Below are 17,257 nucleotides of genomic sequence, written 5' to 3'. Positions count from 1 at the left end.
TAATTTTTAAAATACACAGTTTATACCATTGTATATATGAAGCATAACTTCTTTATCCAGTCATCTAATGTGTAGAGCTAGAGGGAAGATAGAGTAATCAGGGGAATCATTTCGTAAACTATATAAATTTATAACCAATGTGCTGTATAACTAAAACTAATAATAAAATAAAATAAAATGCAAAAAATTTAAAATTTGGTTTTATAAATAGAGTAATAAATATAAAGGTGTAAAAAATACATAGCTTAATATGACACTATTGATATCTTCATATAAATCTAAAATCTAAACAACCATAAACTTATACTAAGATAATTTGGAATGATTAGGTGAAACTGGTTATTAAAAACTTCTGATTAACTTGCCAGTATTTCCCAAAATAGTATACATGAGATAATTTTATGTAGTACACATATTTTTGGTTATTTTCAATGTTAGAATATTTATAATTTTTGTTACTTCCTATTTATGATGATTAGTACAGTTCTTTCTCATTGGCAGTGGTTACATAGAGTTTAGTTTACAGATATATTTAAATAAAGTATTAGTTAATTTAAGAAATAATATATTAAGCAAATAATAAATCCGATATGCTAATGTAGGAAAAATAATAATAAAAGCATAATAAGAACAAAAAAGAATGTAACTTTGTGAAAAGTCACCAGAATCCCTCCTCCCCCCACACCAATTATATATATGTATTTATAGTTACTGTTATATATATATATATGCACACATATATATACATATACATATATATATACATATATACATATATAAATACAGTAACTCTGCTTCTGAGGCACAGCTTCTCATGGGGTTTAAATATACCTCACCACTTTAATTTTTTCAGAGTTCAATGATTTCTGCAATGTCTAAGACTATTAAGTGATTCTAGTAAGATAAAATCCAGTAAGTCTGTTGTGAAAGTCTCTATAGATACACTATGAGTTCATTTTAGTCATTTTACATTCTTACAGAATGGGAAGGAATTCAGGTAGCCAGGGTGTTTCTAGGGCAGAACCAACTAGAGTTCCTGAGCATTCTAAGTACCATGTACCCAGAACTCAATAATGTTAAAGCAACTTTTCATCTTTTCCCCACCACTAAGATGTGGTTTTGAGGAGCCTGTTTGATAGAAGTCAGAGATATTAACCAATGTCACTGAGCTAAGAGTAGTAAAATTTAGGTTTGAACCCAAGACTATAAGATTCTAAGAACTAACTTCTTTCTATTTTACTGAGATGCCATAGCTTAAATACAGACAGATTTTGGTTACTTGTCATGCCTGGGTTTGCATCATGAGTCTTTGGTGATATGAAAGAGGGAATGACAGGGAGAATAAAGAGGGGAATTAGTTTATGGTAGGAAAGGTTTAACACATAACTCTGACACACACCATTGGCATGGTTTAATTTTGTTTACTTGAAAAGAATCTTCATTTTTTTCATTTATAATTTTGTCACATTTGTTCATTTTTTTTTATTATTTGCTGCCATAACTGTATTATCAAATCAACAAAATATATTTCCTGGGTCACTGGATTAATTTTAACACTTACCACATTATATAGGTTATTGTAGCACAGTCATACAATTCAGCAGATTGATTTATTGAGAATCCACGATAATTGAGTAATTCCAGGGAGTGATCAGTGATAAATCTAGTGGAAGTCAGAAGCACAGTGAGGAATAATGGCTAACAGACAGGCTATAGTTGAGGAGCAGGCCATTGCCTGAAATGGCATGGTGATGGACAAGAAACTTACTTCATCATCTTCCTTGCCCCTTATATGTCCTCCACCAGTATACAAAATAGAAACATGTAGAAAGAACAGTTCTACCTTATTATCAGTTGAATAGAAACTATTCATAACAAAGGTACCATACCTAAATGTAGCAATGCGTTAAAAATCTAAGTTCTACTCCTTTTAATATTTTGTCTCATCACAGTGTATATCAAAAAACAGGGCTCACGTACAAAATAATGTTAGAGATGTGAAAAATGGTGAAAATGAATTTACTTCATCAAAAGATTACAAAACAATGTATCTGCATGTGGCATTATTCCAAGTCAAGTGTTGTTCCAAATCACTTTTTAAAGTTTGTTAGAGACAAGATGTGACACTTGTCTATGGCTTTTCTCAAGGCGCTTTTTACCTCTTGGTTCCTCAAGCTGTAGATCATGGGGTTCAGCATAGGAATGACTATTGTGTAGAACACAGAGGCCATTTTGTCTGTGTCAAGGGAATGATTTGATTTGGGCTGCAGATACATGAAAATCAGAGTCCCATAGAATATAGTCACAGTGGTCAGGTGAGAGGCACATGTTGAGAACGCTTTGTACCTCCCTTCTGTAGATTGTATTCTCAGGATGGCAGCCACGATATATATGTAAGAAATAAGGACAGTCATCAAAGAGCTTATCATGTTGAATCCAGCAAAGATGAAAATCAAAATCTCTTTGAGGCTGGTATCTGAGCAGGCAAGGGCCATTAAGGGGACATCATCACAGTAGAAGTGATTGATGATATTGGGGCCACAATACGTCAATTGGAAAGTAACAACTGTGTGGAGCAAAGCAACTGAAAAGCTGTATAAGTAGGGGCCTGTCACCAGCTGCATACACAACTTTTGGGACATAATCACCGTGTAGAGAAGAGGATTGCAGATGGCCACATAGCGGTCATAAGCCATTACTGCAAGAAGAAACATTTCTGAAATCAAAAAGTTGAGGAAAAAGCCCAGCTGTGTTGCGCATGCATAGAAAGATATAGACCTGTGCTTGGTCAGGAGAGTGTCCAGGAGCTTGAGGGCTATTGAAGAGGAGTAACAAAGGTCTACGAAGGCAAGATGACTGAGAAAAAAGTACATGGGTGTGTGAAGCCGAGCATCTAGCCGGATTAATGAAATCATCCCAATGTTTCCTACCAAAGTTAGAGTGTATACCACTAAAAGAAGCAGAAAGAGAATGATTTCGATATTTCTTGGGACTGAAAAGCCTAAAAGGATGAATTCTGTCACCTTGGTGCTATTTCTTTCAGCCATTTGTTCCAGCGTCTCAATTGCTGAGAAAAGACAAGATAGGGCCAGAAACAAATTATGGAGATGAAGGAATGATCATTGGATGCCAACTCTAGTGTGTTTTAGCTTCAGAAACGATTGCTTGTTGAAGTAGAATATCAGAAGAAACAAATGTATGCCATTTCAAACTGTCTCTTTCTCACTACATTTAATTTTATAAGGCCAAAATATGAGATCCAATAAAAATATAAACCCATTGACAGCCACATAGTAAAGAAAACATAAACAACAAAAAAATTTTTTATATCTAATGTTTTAGATTTAGGTCATTTAAAATGTTTTGGGATAGAAAAAAAGAAAATAATTTTTTAAAATTTCTTGCTCCCTTATTTTCTTCTTGGTGGAGCAAAACCTCAATGTACAGATGGGGTAAAGGGAGTCAAATATGTAGTGACAGAAAGATATCCAACTATGGGTGGTGAGCACACAATGCAATATATATGTATGTATATATATATATATGCCTTACTGTTATATCATACACCTGAAACTTACTGGATATTGTTAACCAATATCACCATAATTAAAAAAATTTTTTTTAAATTTTTAAAAACATTTTTGAATAAATATTTTTTCTATTTGTCAAATAAAAAGGTAAGCAGGATATTTAATGAAGAAAAAAAGGGGTCATTAAATGTTTTTACTGGTGGATCAGGCAATAATTTTGAATAAGTATATAATGAATTCATTTTCATATATAATTTAAAGAAACATGAGAATATATATATTTTAAAAAGTGTAGTTCTCTAGGTTAAAGTGTTTTATTTTCATTACGTCTAACAATTATAATCAAAAATATTTCCTTCAATCTCTGGTAAATTTTTAGTAAAACAACATAACTTTCTGCTTTTAGACAACGGACAACTCTGACAAGAGGAAGAATAATTTTCAGGAAGTGATACATCGGTCTTATGATGTTTGGAAAGTTATCATTGTTAAAACAATGACCTTGAAATCTGCAATTGTGAATATGTTAGTATTGCCTCTTGGTCCATGCCTAGGGGTCCAAGCTGTCAGTCAAGTCTGCAACCTGTGCAACTATAGGAAGAAGAGAAATGAGACAGAGCCAGTCATGACACTTTTCCTTAGGTTCCTAAAAGTCACTTTCTTGTATTTGCATTCTATATAGATTCATAGGAAATACAAAGCCATATCATCCTCCAATTACCACCGAATTCATGAAGTCTCCTTAGATCCTTGGCTCTCACTGCCGTCCCACCTCCCCCTTCACAGCAGATTTAATTTATCTTACTTCTCCACCTATAACTCGTCTATGGTTATAACAGCCTGCATGGTGTGTTTATTGAGAATTACAATACTCTTTCCACCTCTGAGAGTGACTGAGAAAGCTAACGTTAATTTTGATGAAAGTAAAGGCTAAGAAATTCTTATCATCTTAAATTTGAATAAATAACTAAAGTATACAAAACAGAAAGAATAATTATCTTCCCTCTAAACTTATAGCCCAAAGTGAAACATTTTTAATGGTTTGATATAAGCGGTCAGAAAATCTGTCCTTACAATTTTCCCTTTTTTTTTCAATTTACTCAGTTAATACTATAACTTGTACCTAATGTGTTCTCCAAAAATAAAACAAATATACACATACATATATATATATACATATATACATATGTACATACATATACAAACAAACACACACACAAACATATACATAAAATTCGACATAAAGAAGATTTCCCTTAAATCCATTTACTTTCTCTTTGGAGCCAAAGCCCACTTTGTGAGAGGTGTGTTTGGCTAAAATTGTTGAACTGACTTGTCTTCCTGAAAGGATATCCTAATACAGCTATTAGCACTCAGCTCACTATGGTTTGTGTAGAATAAAAGAGGAAATGAGGAAGTACTCACTTGGCCAGCATTCACCCACTTTCAGACATATTGACTTTGATCCCACTTTTGATCTTTCACGATAAACATCACTTTAGATGTTTGATAGATAATTAGTGGAAGTTACAGTATTGAGTCACTTTTCTTTGCACAGACACTGGAATTAGATTTATTTTCCTTCTTTATACATCCATAATAAAAGGAAAACTGAAAAGCCATACATTCTCATCAATTTCAAATTTTGGAAAGACCAGTTTCCATTTTCTTGTATTACTTTCACCTGTGAAAGTCTCTTTGATACAGACCTTTTTTTTTTTTAAACCATCAAAATTTTCTCCCCAAAGACAACTCTCTCACAGCACAAATGATTTTCCATGGGAACTGGCTTCTGAAGGTTTATCAACAGATAACAAATGCTTTCTTTTTCTAAAGGAGTCCCAAATTTCAGGGAGTAATTGAGGGAGATACTTTATTCTGGGAGAGTTACGAAGGTTTTTTCATTCTTGTGAATAGACATCAGCTTTACCCAGTTGGAACAGAAAAAAACAGGATCATCTACTTTCTTTGTAATGGTCAAGATTGTGGATGCCTTGGGGAAGGAGGCTATGGAAATAACCAACAGGGCCTGTTAACCTACCTGGTTCTTCCCTGAGTGTTTCCACAAGGGTCTTCTTTCCAATGACTCTTGGACAGTGAGGATATGTGAATGTATGATACAGGCCTTTATATAATGGAGTTTCTATTCCCTAGACAGTTAATGCTTAATGTTCCCCAGACATGACTGCCCCGGGGTCACTGACCCTGAAGGTACAACTGTGATTAGAAAGTTCCAATTAGAAAAAAAGATTAGACTATAAATACAAAGTAAAGTTAGACCATTATTTGAACTATAATGATTTCACCATGAAATCACTAGTCTTAGTGATATACGTCCAATCCAGTTTACATAAACAAAACAAAGAGAAGGAAAAACAAATGGTGAACAATTTAAATATTACAACCACTTCTAATGTATTGTCGTCATTTATTTATATTTGTCCTGTCTTTTTCCTGTGATCTGAATCAGAGGGATTCTGATTTAATAATTCATATTATTATTTCCACCATCCTTCCAAATAGATTCACTCTTTCCATCCTCTCCCTCTTCAGATGATTTTTAAAACAGAATAATTTTTTAAAATAGTAATAAACTAGAAATTTTGTTATCTCACTTCCTGGCACAGAATTCTGCAAAGGTTGTGCACTTTATCCAGAGTAAAATCCAGAATTCTTACAAGAGTCCACCAGATCTGAATAATCTGGTTATTGGCTTCTGACCTCAGTGATCTTAATTTAATCCTTATGTTTCCACTCCCATCCTTCTATCCACACTGACTTTGAGTACTCCAGGGCATGTCTGCCTTAGGTGTTTGTATTTGTTCCCTCTACTTGGAATACTTTTTTTTAGATGTCACACTCTCTTTCTCCCTTGGAGTCTTTCATAGGGGCGAAGCTTGAGAACACAAGAGCCAGATTATCTGGGTAAAAATTCTCGCTCTGCCATTATGTGCTATTACAATACTTGGTCAGATAACATCCTGTGTCTTGTTTCCATCATCTTTAAAACAAAAATAGTAATAGTAACTGCCCTAAGTACTGCTTTGAGGATTAAATGAGTTAAAGTGTGTAAAGACCTAGAATCCTGTCTGAACTATCATAAATGCTGTAAAGCATTAATTGCTGTTACTACTACCTCCTTTCCCCAACTTACTTTTTTTTCCTCAGTATCATTTATCACTACATAATATTTTACTTGCTTTGTTTGTTTGTTATCTGTTTTTTATTGTATGGGAAGGACTTTTAGTCTCTTCAAGCCACTTTATCTGTGGTTTCTGACACAAAGTGGGAACTCGATAAATTGTTTTTGAACAATAAATGAATTTCTCAGAAAGATTTGGCAATTAAACTCCCAACAGTACTGTGAGAATGTACATTTTTTTCTTCACTAGCATTAATAATTATATATATTTCACTTTGCCAAGCTCATTTTTTAAAAACAGTGTTTTTTCTTTCATGTATATTTATTTAATCCTTAGTAAGATATATATTAATCATTAGTAAAATTTATATTTTACTAAGGAGTAAATATATAAATTTATATATGTATATAGGTATACATAATATATGTACATATATGTATATATAATGTTTATACTATATATAATTTATCAACATAGATATATTTTACCAATGATTAATAAATATACATAAAAGAGAAAACTCTATTTTTAATTAATAAACTTGGAACTGTTGAAAGTCAAAGTGATGAAAATTTTCTAAGGGATTTTTTTTTATGGCTTAACAATGACTTATTGAGTTTTTAGTTTGTATCAGAAATCACAAATAAGGAAGCTAAAAAGAGACTTTTATCTAGTTATTTTGCTTTTATTTTTCATTCTTAATTTACATAGGCTTTTAAAAATCATTTACTTAATTTTCAGTTCTTAATTCCTCTGACTATGCATGAATAATCCTCTGCACGTGCCTTCATTTGTGTTCCTTTAATTTTTATTTAAACACACTTATGCGATTATTTCCTTGATAACTTTAAATTGAAAGTTTATTTTATTTGATTTTCTTGGAGTGACTTAATTTGATATCTTTTAATATAATGTTTGCAGTGTGATAAGATTTCTGTGTAAAATTCTAGTCATAAGCATTTTATTATATATAGTTCAGCTTATGAAAGTATACAGAAACCAATACTTTGCCTACTTATTGCAACTCACAGACCATCATTTCCAATCAAACTGTGCACATATGACCTATGTTATCTTATATTGCTAAAATGTACACTTTACATTTGATATTTTTATCCTATTTCTATTTGAGTAGGCCTTTATCTAGCTGACTCTTTTGGGTTTCTTTATTCAGGGAAGAATTAAACATCCATTTATATCCTTAGGTATCTTAAAATGCACCAACATTCTAGCAGGACTTTTAGGTCATAGCACATAAAAAAATTTTAAAGTGTGAAAAAAGTGGCAGTTTGAAATTGAATTTGAAAAAAAAATTAATCAGTGATTATATTCCCAAATTATTTGGAACTGGTTTATATGCAGTACCTTGCCACAGAATTCAGAAGTTCCCTAGAGCCTACTGCCTGCCCGAACTATGTAAAATGAAAGCAATTTTGTTAGCATTTCTATTTCTAGTGAGGCTGCAAAAGTTCAGAATGTCTAGGAAAACTAAGAAAAAATGTCGTTTTCTGTAGCTACTATTCTTCATCCCTTGATTTTAATTAAATAATTACTGATCATTAAGTAAAGAGAAATTGAAGTCAGAGTTTGCTTAAGTGTTGATGATGAAACTGTCTCTCTGGGTCTTATTACAAAACTCTTCATTACAGACAAAATTCCCTACTGTAATTGTAAAAGTGGGTTTACTTACTAATCAGTTTCAAGGGGCATTATTAAACTGACTTTTCTCATTTTTTTTGTTTTTTGTTTTGGTGGATAGGCACGTATTAACTGAAACCAGTCCCAACAAACATCAAGTCTCAACTCAAGATTAATGAATATGCAGTTTAGTTTGAGGATGGAGAGATAATTATCTGATTCCTCAGGGAGGGCTATTTCCTCTACCTTGAAGTATCTTCCTTTGGGAGACACGAAAATGTAATGGGAAGAGAAGAGAATTCGAAGTCAAATCTAGGTTTGTGTTCAGGCTCTTCTACTATCTATTCATATACTCTTGGGAAAGCCATAAGCTCAGCCTTGATTAAGAAATGAAAATACTCACAGCACAGGACAATTTTGAGAAATAAATGTAAAATGGCTATAAAATTGCTTTGCAAACTGTACATTGATGATGCTGTAATGATTAGGAGTAGAAAAATAATGGAAACAATAATAATAAATAGTGATTAAAACTGATTGATACTTATTATGTGCCAGGCAAGGTACTAAAAAAGTCTACATACATGATATCAGTAATTTGTACAAAATACTATAGTGTAAGGAATAAAGTTCTCACATTTTACATAATAGAGACTGAGAATTTAAATAATTTGCCTCAAGTCATGCCTAATAAATACGTGGCTAGAACAGAGATTCAAAAATCAATTTGAAATATATACTTGTATTCAAGAATCGATTTTAAAGATAAATTAGTATATATATATTTCAAAATAAGAAATGATGAATGATGTTGAGATTAGAATGTGGCAGTAGAGATTGAAAAGAAGCAAAGGAAAAGGCACTATCTAAAATATAAAACAAATATAAAATTTGGAACGTAAACAATATAAGAAGTTCAACGATGAATATTATTTGACCTTCATAGTAGGATGAATAGTAGTACCATTCACTAAGATAAAGCCCACAGGATGGAAATCAGATTTGTGGGCAAGATATTGAAAATTTGTTTTTTGGCATGTAGAACTTGAGGAGTTTTACGATACCCAACTTAAAGTCAATATTAGACATTTAGATATAAAATTCTGGAGTTGGAAGGAGGTATCTGAGATAAACAAGTGATTTGAGATTCATTGATAACTGAAGTTATGAGTATAAAAAGAGGTCTAGAAAAGAGGAAGAACTAGAAGAAATTGCATAAAAGTAGAGGCTAAAAGTAAGGTCAATTGGTTAGGAGAAACACAAACAAAAAAATGTGATCTCTACCAAAATTCCGATGGTAGATTTTACAATTTTAAAATTCATAGAGAATTGCAAAAAGACCCTGAATGTTGAAAGAAGTTTTGAGAAAGAAGAACAAAATTAGAGGCATCACACTATTTGATTTCAAAATGTATTACAAAACTTAATTAAAGCTTAATTGAAACAGTGTAGGCATAGAACAGAATAAAACACTCAAAAGTAAACCCACAGATAGTCAACTGATCTTGGACAGGGGTGTTCAGGTAAACAGTGGGAAAAGGACAGTCTCTTCAACAAATAATGTTGGGAACACCAGATATCCAACTCAAAATGAATTAAAGACTTAAATGCAAGACTTGGAACAGTAAAACTCTTAGAAAAATTACCGGGGAAATCATGGTATTGAGTTTGGCAATAATTTTTTGGATATGACACAGAAAGCATAAGCAACAAAAGAATATATATCCAAAAGAATTGAAATCAGGATCTAGAAGAGATATCTGCACTCCTATGTTCATTGCATCATTATTCACAATAGTCACAATATGGAAACAACTTAAAAGTCCATCGATGCGTGATGGATAAAGAAAATGTGATATATACCCACAACAAAATTTAATTCAGCTTTTAAAAAAGAAGGAAGTTATGCCATATGTGACCACGTGAATGAAGCTAGAGGACTTTATACTAAGTGAAATAAACCAGTCACAGAAAGATAAATACTGCATTATTTCACTTATACGAAGTATTTAAAATAGTCAAATTCATAGAAACACAGTAGAATGGTGGTTGCCAGGAACGAGGAGGGAGAAGAGAGACTTGATCAATGGAGAGAAAGGGTTAGTTACATAAGATGAAGTCGTTATAGAGGTCTCTGCACAACATATTGTCTGTAATTAACGATACTGTATTGTGCACTTCAAAATGTGTTTAATGGGTAAATCTCATTTTAAGTGTTCTTACCACCATTAAAAAAGGAAATACAGACCAAAAAAAAAAGTGTGCTACAAGAAATTAAAAGGAATGAGACCATGTATATCATTTTCAAATTTCAGAGGAAATCCAACTAAAATTTTTAAAATGTTCATTGTATTTATCAATGACATGATAGTCAGATAAGCTATAAAGAACTGGCTTTAGTGGTAAAGAGAAAAGCTGGATTAGAAAAGGCAAATGATTGTGATAAATTGGAGGCAGTAGACAACTTTTCAAGAAGTGTGGCTACTGCTGTGAGTTTTGATTCACACACACACATATCTAGCATATATGATATATATCAGATTTAAAAATATTTTTCTAGTTTGAAATTTAACAAAAAACTTGATTTTACCATTAATAAAAACATATACCTCTTCTTGTATAGATTCACCAAGATAGGGTCTGAAATTATGGTAGAAGCAGCTCTATTTTTCAGGTAGGGTTTTTGGAATATCTTGGTTTTATTTATGATTCTGATTCATCTTACTTTTTTTTAAAGCAAATATCTTTTGAACATTTACTATAACTTATCATAGAGTTCCTCACATATATTTATTTATTCAATACTGACAAACATAAAAGATGTAACATTTTACTTGATTTTATTATTGAGAAAATTGAGGAAAAAATATGGATATTGCTATATTCAGTATTTAAGTGGTCTTACTCTTTCACAAAACTTGTGTCCTTATTCAAATAAACCAAAGTTTATCATTTTTTTATGTTTTTCCCCCCAGTAGTATGGCCTATTTTTGCCTTCATAGAAATTGCATAACTGATATACTTAAAGTATGGGTCCTGAATTTAAAAATATATAACTAAAAGTTTCTTAACCCCCAATATAATCTGTCTAGCTCATCATATTTTAAAAAAAACAAGGAAGATATTACAGCTTTAAGATATCTCTGGAGGTTCAAGTTTAGACCCAAAGGGAGCTAGGAACTAATAAATCACCCAAGTAACTACAGAATGAGCTCACTAGGAGCCAGGATCATGGCTAAGCAGGTGAGTTATATGAGGTTTGCGTAAAGAGTGAATCACCAACCCTCTACCCTAACCTAGCTTTTCGTTAGAAACCTCCCTTTTTAATGAGCTGTGGTATTAAATAGAATCATTCTGCTTTAAGAGATAATAGCTCTAACATCTTAACTTCATTTCTTACTTTCATACTTTTTGCTTTTTAGTACTTTTTAAAGGATATCTATTTGTACTTAAAATACTACTTCATCAATCTCCAATTCTCTCCCTCCTTTCTTCCCTCCCCTCACCACTTTCTTTAAATAGCCTATAATTAAGTTAATCATATAATTTTCTAGAATTATCCTCCTTCCTGCAGTGGTACCCACCAAAGAGAATTGTTACTCTACAGTCATAAAGGAGAAATGTGAGGATGGATCACCAAGAATGGCTCTATACTAAAGTGTCAGAAACTGCTTTTCTAAGTCCATTCTTGGCTTTTTGACACACCAAACATAACGTAATAAATTTCCTCTTAAATTAGAAGTGACTACTCACTATAATTTTTGAATTTTGAAATAAAATACAAATCTATTGAGATCTGATTTCTACAATACTGCTTCTCAAAAAAAGATGTTTGGCTTCAAACAGAGCTCTAAGGTGATCAGACTCAAACCATTCTTCCAGTCTTTTATTCATATCATGTCTTTTCATTTGTATTTGCTCTTGGATACACAGAGGAAGTCTCTCATGTTTTAAGAAGTCACCATATCTGCACACCTGGAGTACACTGATGATCCACAGTGTGCTTCTACAAGCTGATGGGTAAATCCTGGAATGGATGCTTGGCTTAGAAAAGCCAGGTAGACCCTGGAAAAGCACAGGGTAGGACCTGATTAACACTAAACAGTGAGTATGTCAGTAAATGTCTTGATTAATAGAGCAGAGAATAAGAGAAAAAGACGTTTCCCAATGACCATTTTCTTCTTTTTTTTGACTGAACACTTTTGTGTGCAAAGCATTTCTGTACAAAAGTAATATGCTCTTATTACTGGAACTATTTCTTTGGTTATTTTGTCTTGTTACTTAAACTCACTTCTCTAAAATTCACACACACACACAAACACACTGATTGGGATTTTGTTCCTGTATCTGTAAGGTTCTATAGGCTTTATATGCTCTAATAGTAAAATATTTATGTTTGAGTTATCGTCACAATTATTCTTAGTATAAAATATCTTTTATATTTCCAATTTTAATGAATAATCATTAAACATAAATCTAATTTTCTTTTGAAATACATATTGTTAGTGTGATGAGAGTCTTTCTTTTATTTTATTATTTTATTTTATTATATTTTTTGGGCGAGGCAACCCTTGATTGACCTCACAGATTGCAAGGACCTTGTCAGCTTACAGTTCCTGATTTTTTAAATTCTTTTAATTTTTCATGGCTACAGTACCTAGTTTTTCTAGGTGGTCTCCCATCCAAGTACTAACCGGGCCCGACCCTGCTTCGCTTCCGAGATCAGACAGGATTGGGCTTATTCAGGGTGGCATGGCCGTAGAAGTTATGCGCATCTTTGTTATTTTAAGTAAAATATTATAAAAAATTATAAACAAACCTCTTCTGATATCATTTTTCAATGAAGGTAGTCTGCTTAATTTGGCACTGTATGGTAGCCTTATAATTATTCTCAATTAGAATTCAAATCACATCTTCACAACTAGAATTGAAATAAAAGACTGAGAAAGAGTTAAATATGTTCAAGCCCCTAAAGAAAGAGAACCCTTTATTCCGAATATTCTTGAGTGAAACAGTTATTTACCAGGAAGCACAGAATTGCATAATAACTTTTTTTAAAAGCTCAATCTCCTGCAATTTTATCTTGGCAAAGTCCATGGAAAGCTTAGCAGTCTTTAGGAAACTGCAGGTTTCATGTTTGTCTTCTCTAAACTTTAACATTAAAGCCTGACACTATAAAAAAAAAATAAAAATAAATGCATCTGTCCGCATTGTTATTTTCTCCTAGTGAGTAAAGCTGAAGGAGCAAGTGACTACACTTTAGACAGCATAGCTCGATGGTTAGGAATATGGGCTCTGTAGTAAAACAAACCCAGTTATATCCATGCTATATTCTTTGTGGCCATAGATATAAGCCTGAGTTTTTTCAATTCTTAATTAGGGATAATGGGATAGAAGCTTCATCATAGTATTAACAAGAGATTATAATAAATTCATGTATTACACTGAGTATCTGATAAGCATGGCACTCAATTGCAACAGATAAATAATAATTGCAGTAATAAATAAAATTTGAAATATGAAGGAGTTAGATATGATGATGTCTCAAGTCCTTTTCTTTGTCAACATGTTGTGGTTCCACTTTGTGGAAAATAAAGCCAGGATAAAAGATAAAATTCAAATAGTCTAATACTGCTCTTAATGAGTCTAGTCCTCTTTTTCAGGGCTGGCAGAAATACAAATAATAATAATTATTTAGAAGCCTGCATCAAGAACTTGATTTACCTATTTATGTTTCCATAAAATTTTGCTTACAACTGAATATTTCTTTGGGATATATTGCTAAAAGTGAAACCTATTAGGGTAAGTTCTTTGGATATTTGAAGCCCTTGAAATAGATTGACACATGTTTAAGAGGAAAGATGTAATTTAGAATAATTAGCTATCTAATAAACACAACTTTTTAGGCAAAGAATTTCAAAATGTGGTAAATTTTGAATTGGACAAGAATAATAAGTCTCTTTAATTTCTATATAAATAAAATTGTATGTATGTTTTCACATATTTATGATTAATTTTTTAGTTATTATAGTTTAAAGTACATAATCTTTATAAGTGGGGGAGGAATATAGGAAAATGGGTAATCATGATAGGTGATTTTGATGTATTTTAAAGCTTTGGGAACAGGTGCAAAATTGAAACATAGAAAAATATTAATATAGTTTCATTTAAGAATTATATAATTTTGTGCTGCTATGTTTATATATACAAAAAAAAGATAGTGGCAGCAAAAACACTAAAATATTAGTTGCCTTAGGAGATTTTTTTTCAGATAATATTTCACTTTAACCAACAGCCTTTCTTGTTTTCTAAAATTACCATGTTAAGAAGACTATTTTGAGAATATAAGACTCCTCCCCTTGGGACAAGAATGGCATGTCATTAGAGAGCTAAGGTGTGTATCTTGTGCCCACGAGATGACATGATTCAAGGCAAGAAAACATCAGCAATCGCCTTTCCACGACACTAGCAGGAGCCATGAAAAGTGTCATTTTTGTCCTTCAACTTGTTACAAAATCCTCCAGAATAAATGGCTGAAGTTAACACGACTTATGTCACTGAATTCATCCTCAAGGGAATCACAGACCGGCCAGAGCTTCAGGCTGCATGCTTTGTGGTATTTTTAGTCATCTATCTGGTCACAGTGCTGGGTAACCTCGGACTGATAACCTTGATAAGGATTGACACCCGACTTCACACACCTATGTATTATTTCCTCAGTCACTTGGCCTTTGTTGACTTTTGTTACTCCTCCGCTATCACGCCAAAGATGATGGTGAATTTTGTTGTGGAATACAATACTATCTCTTTCAATGCTTGTGCAACACAACTGGGTTGTTTCCTCACCTTCATGATCACGGAGTGTTTTCTTTTAGCTTCCATGGCCTATGATCGCTATGTAGCCATCTGTAATCCCCTGCATTACTCAACACTGATGTCAAAGAGAGTCTGCATTCAATTGGTGGCAGTTCCATATATATACAGCTTTCTGGTTGCCCTATTCCATACCATTATCACTTTCCGACTAACTTACTGTGGCCCCAATGTCATTAACCATTTCTACTGTGATGACCTCCCCCTCCTGGCTTTGTCCTGCTCAGACACACACATGAAGGAGATTCTGATCTTTGCCTTTGCTGGCTTTGATATGATCTGTTCCTCTTCCATTGTCCTCACCTCCTACATATTTATCATTGCCGCCATCCTAAGGATCCGCTCCACTCAGGGGCGACGCAAGGTCATTTCTACCTGTGGCTCCCACATGGTGGCTGTTACTATTTTCTATGGCACACTGATCTTTATGTACTTGCAACCCAAATCAAACCACTCCCTGGACACAGACAAAATGGCGTCTGTATTTTACACAGTGGTGATCCCCATGTTGAACCCCCTTATCTATAGTCTAAGGAATAAAGAGGTAAAAGGTGCCTCAAAGAAAGCCTTGGATAAAGGTTGTGAAACCTTAAAGATATTAAAATTAAGAAAATAATAATATTAAATGCTTTATTAATACAAAAAGGGAAAGAAATCAAGCTTCCTCTTGCTGATATTTCTTGTAATTTTTTCAGCTGAAAATATGATTGTTACTTCAATAGACCTTGACATTTTCTGCAAGGACCTGGGCCAATCCTGGAAAACCAGGATGATTCAAAGAGTCTTGTTTAAGCCCTTAAGGCCTTTAGAGGCCACTGTAATTATACTTAAACACAAACACAAACACACTCACAAATATATCCCAAACAAAGGCAGCATTATGGTTTTGTTAGAACTCAGGTCTCTAGAACAAAGACAGCCTGAGTTTGAATTTTATTTCTCTGCTTTATTAGCTGTGCAGCCTTGGACAATTAACCTGAAATCAGTGTGACTCTCTTCTCAATTCTGGAAAATAATAGGACCCAACAGATTGATTTGTTCTGAAGACTAAACAGACTAATAGCTATGAAATACTAAGTAAATGTTTGTTGTATAAATGTTTGGTATATGTAATTGAAGATTAAGTCATTGAGCTCTCAAAAGCTTATCAGTCTTTAAGTAAGGAGGACAAAACCTGGTTACTTACCTGCCAAGCACTTAATCAAGTAGTCCTACTTAATACAATCAAGCAAACCAATAGATGTGTGAGGTTTCACCTCTGGGCTTCAATTATTTATAAATTGCCTAAGGTCACAAAACTAGGAATATGAAAATTCCAAATGCAAATTTAAGTCTATCTGACTTTTGTTTTTCTAATACATGGGTCTTAATAATAAAGGGTATTATAATATAGATTATCTAGACTTAAATAGTTACTGTCGGATTTTTAAATATAATTTGAAGAACACATTTTTTTAAAAAATCATGTTTTTAAATGAATAAATCCAATGTGTTTATATATTTTCTTCAACTAGAAATAACCTTACGTTAAAATGTCATTTATCTGTAATTGCTATTTACTTAATCGCCCTAATAGAATCAAGGCATGAAATTTAAAAATCAGTGATTTGATATATTTTTATTTTGACATTTCATAAAAATAATTAAATTAGTGATTTAGCATTATGTCATTATTTTACCATTTTAGAAGGAGATCGTAATAGTTGTAGTCATTGTGTAGAAAATACATAATTGGAGTTTTGTAATACAAAGCAAATATTTTCTTTTCTATACGTAATTTGTAAATAACTCAGATATACCGCCATAAGGTACTTTTAAAATCTTGTAAGTTGAGTGAATTCTCAGGTTTTTAAAGCAGATTTGACAGACAAACATGGTATTTCTATTCATCACACTTTGACTTGCGAATGTGTGTTTTCACAGACAGATACATGTGCATATTCTCACATACCACACTTAGGATGCACAGAAGCATCATAGACAGTCTAAGTTTTTACAGGTAAAGAAATTCAGTCTTGAGGAATCTCGATGCCTCACATGAGGAAAACTGCTCTTCTGTGGTTTCGCTGCAAC

General features: G+C 32.7%; 2 protein-coding genes and 1 pseudogene across 2 annotated transcripts; 1 reads left to right on the top strand and 2 right to left on the bottom strand.

Moving 5' to 3' along the window:
* Positions 1 to 2,090: 2,090 nt before the first annotated feature.
* Positions 2,091 to 3,047, bottom strand: LOC107499126 (olfactory receptor 1038-like). The gene has a single exon (XM_016123015.2). It carries the CDS (start codon positions 3,045 to 3,047, stop codon positions 2,091 to 2,093), a length of 957 nt encoding a protein of 318 aa, XP_015978501.2.
* Positions 3,048 to 12,956: 9,909 nt separating this feature from the next.
* On the bottom strand, positions 12,957 to 13,075 carry LOC118603636 (annotated as a pseudogene).
* Positions 13,076 to 14,840: 1,765 nt separating this feature from the next.
* On the top strand, positions 14,841 to 15,815 carry LOC107499118 (olfactory receptor 1038). The gene has a single exon (XM_016123001.2). It carries the CDS (start codon positions 14,841 to 14,843, stop codon positions 15,798 to 15,800), a length of 960 nt encoding a protein of 319 aa, XP_015978487.2. The 3' UTR covers positions 15,801 to 15,815.
* Positions 15,816 to 17,257: the final 1,442 nt, after the last annotated feature.

Source organism: Rousettus aegyptiacus, unplaced genomic scaffold (assembly GCF_014176215.1).
Source record: "Rousettus aegyptiacus isolate mRouAeg1 unplaced genomic scaffold, mRouAeg1.p scaffold_m13_p_5, whole genome shotgun sequence".
Classification (NCBI taxonomy): domain Eukaryota; kingdom Metazoa; phylum Chordata; class Mammalia; order Chiroptera; family Pteropodidae; genus Rousettus; species Rousettus aegyptiacus.
The sequence above is the reverse complement of the archived record's forward strand: the minus strand, read 5'-3'. Positions and strand labels throughout refer to the sequence as shown.

Bases quoted from the DNA above. Each gene is read 5' to 3' on its own strand.
- LOC107499118 (XM_016123001.2), top strand. From the start codon at position 14,841: ATGGCTGAAGTTAACACGACTTATGTCACTGAATTCATCCTCAAGGGA.
- LOC107499126 (XM_016123015.2), bottom strand. From the start codon at position 3,047: ATGGCTGAAAGAAATAGCACCAAGGTGACAGAATTCATCCTTTTAGGC.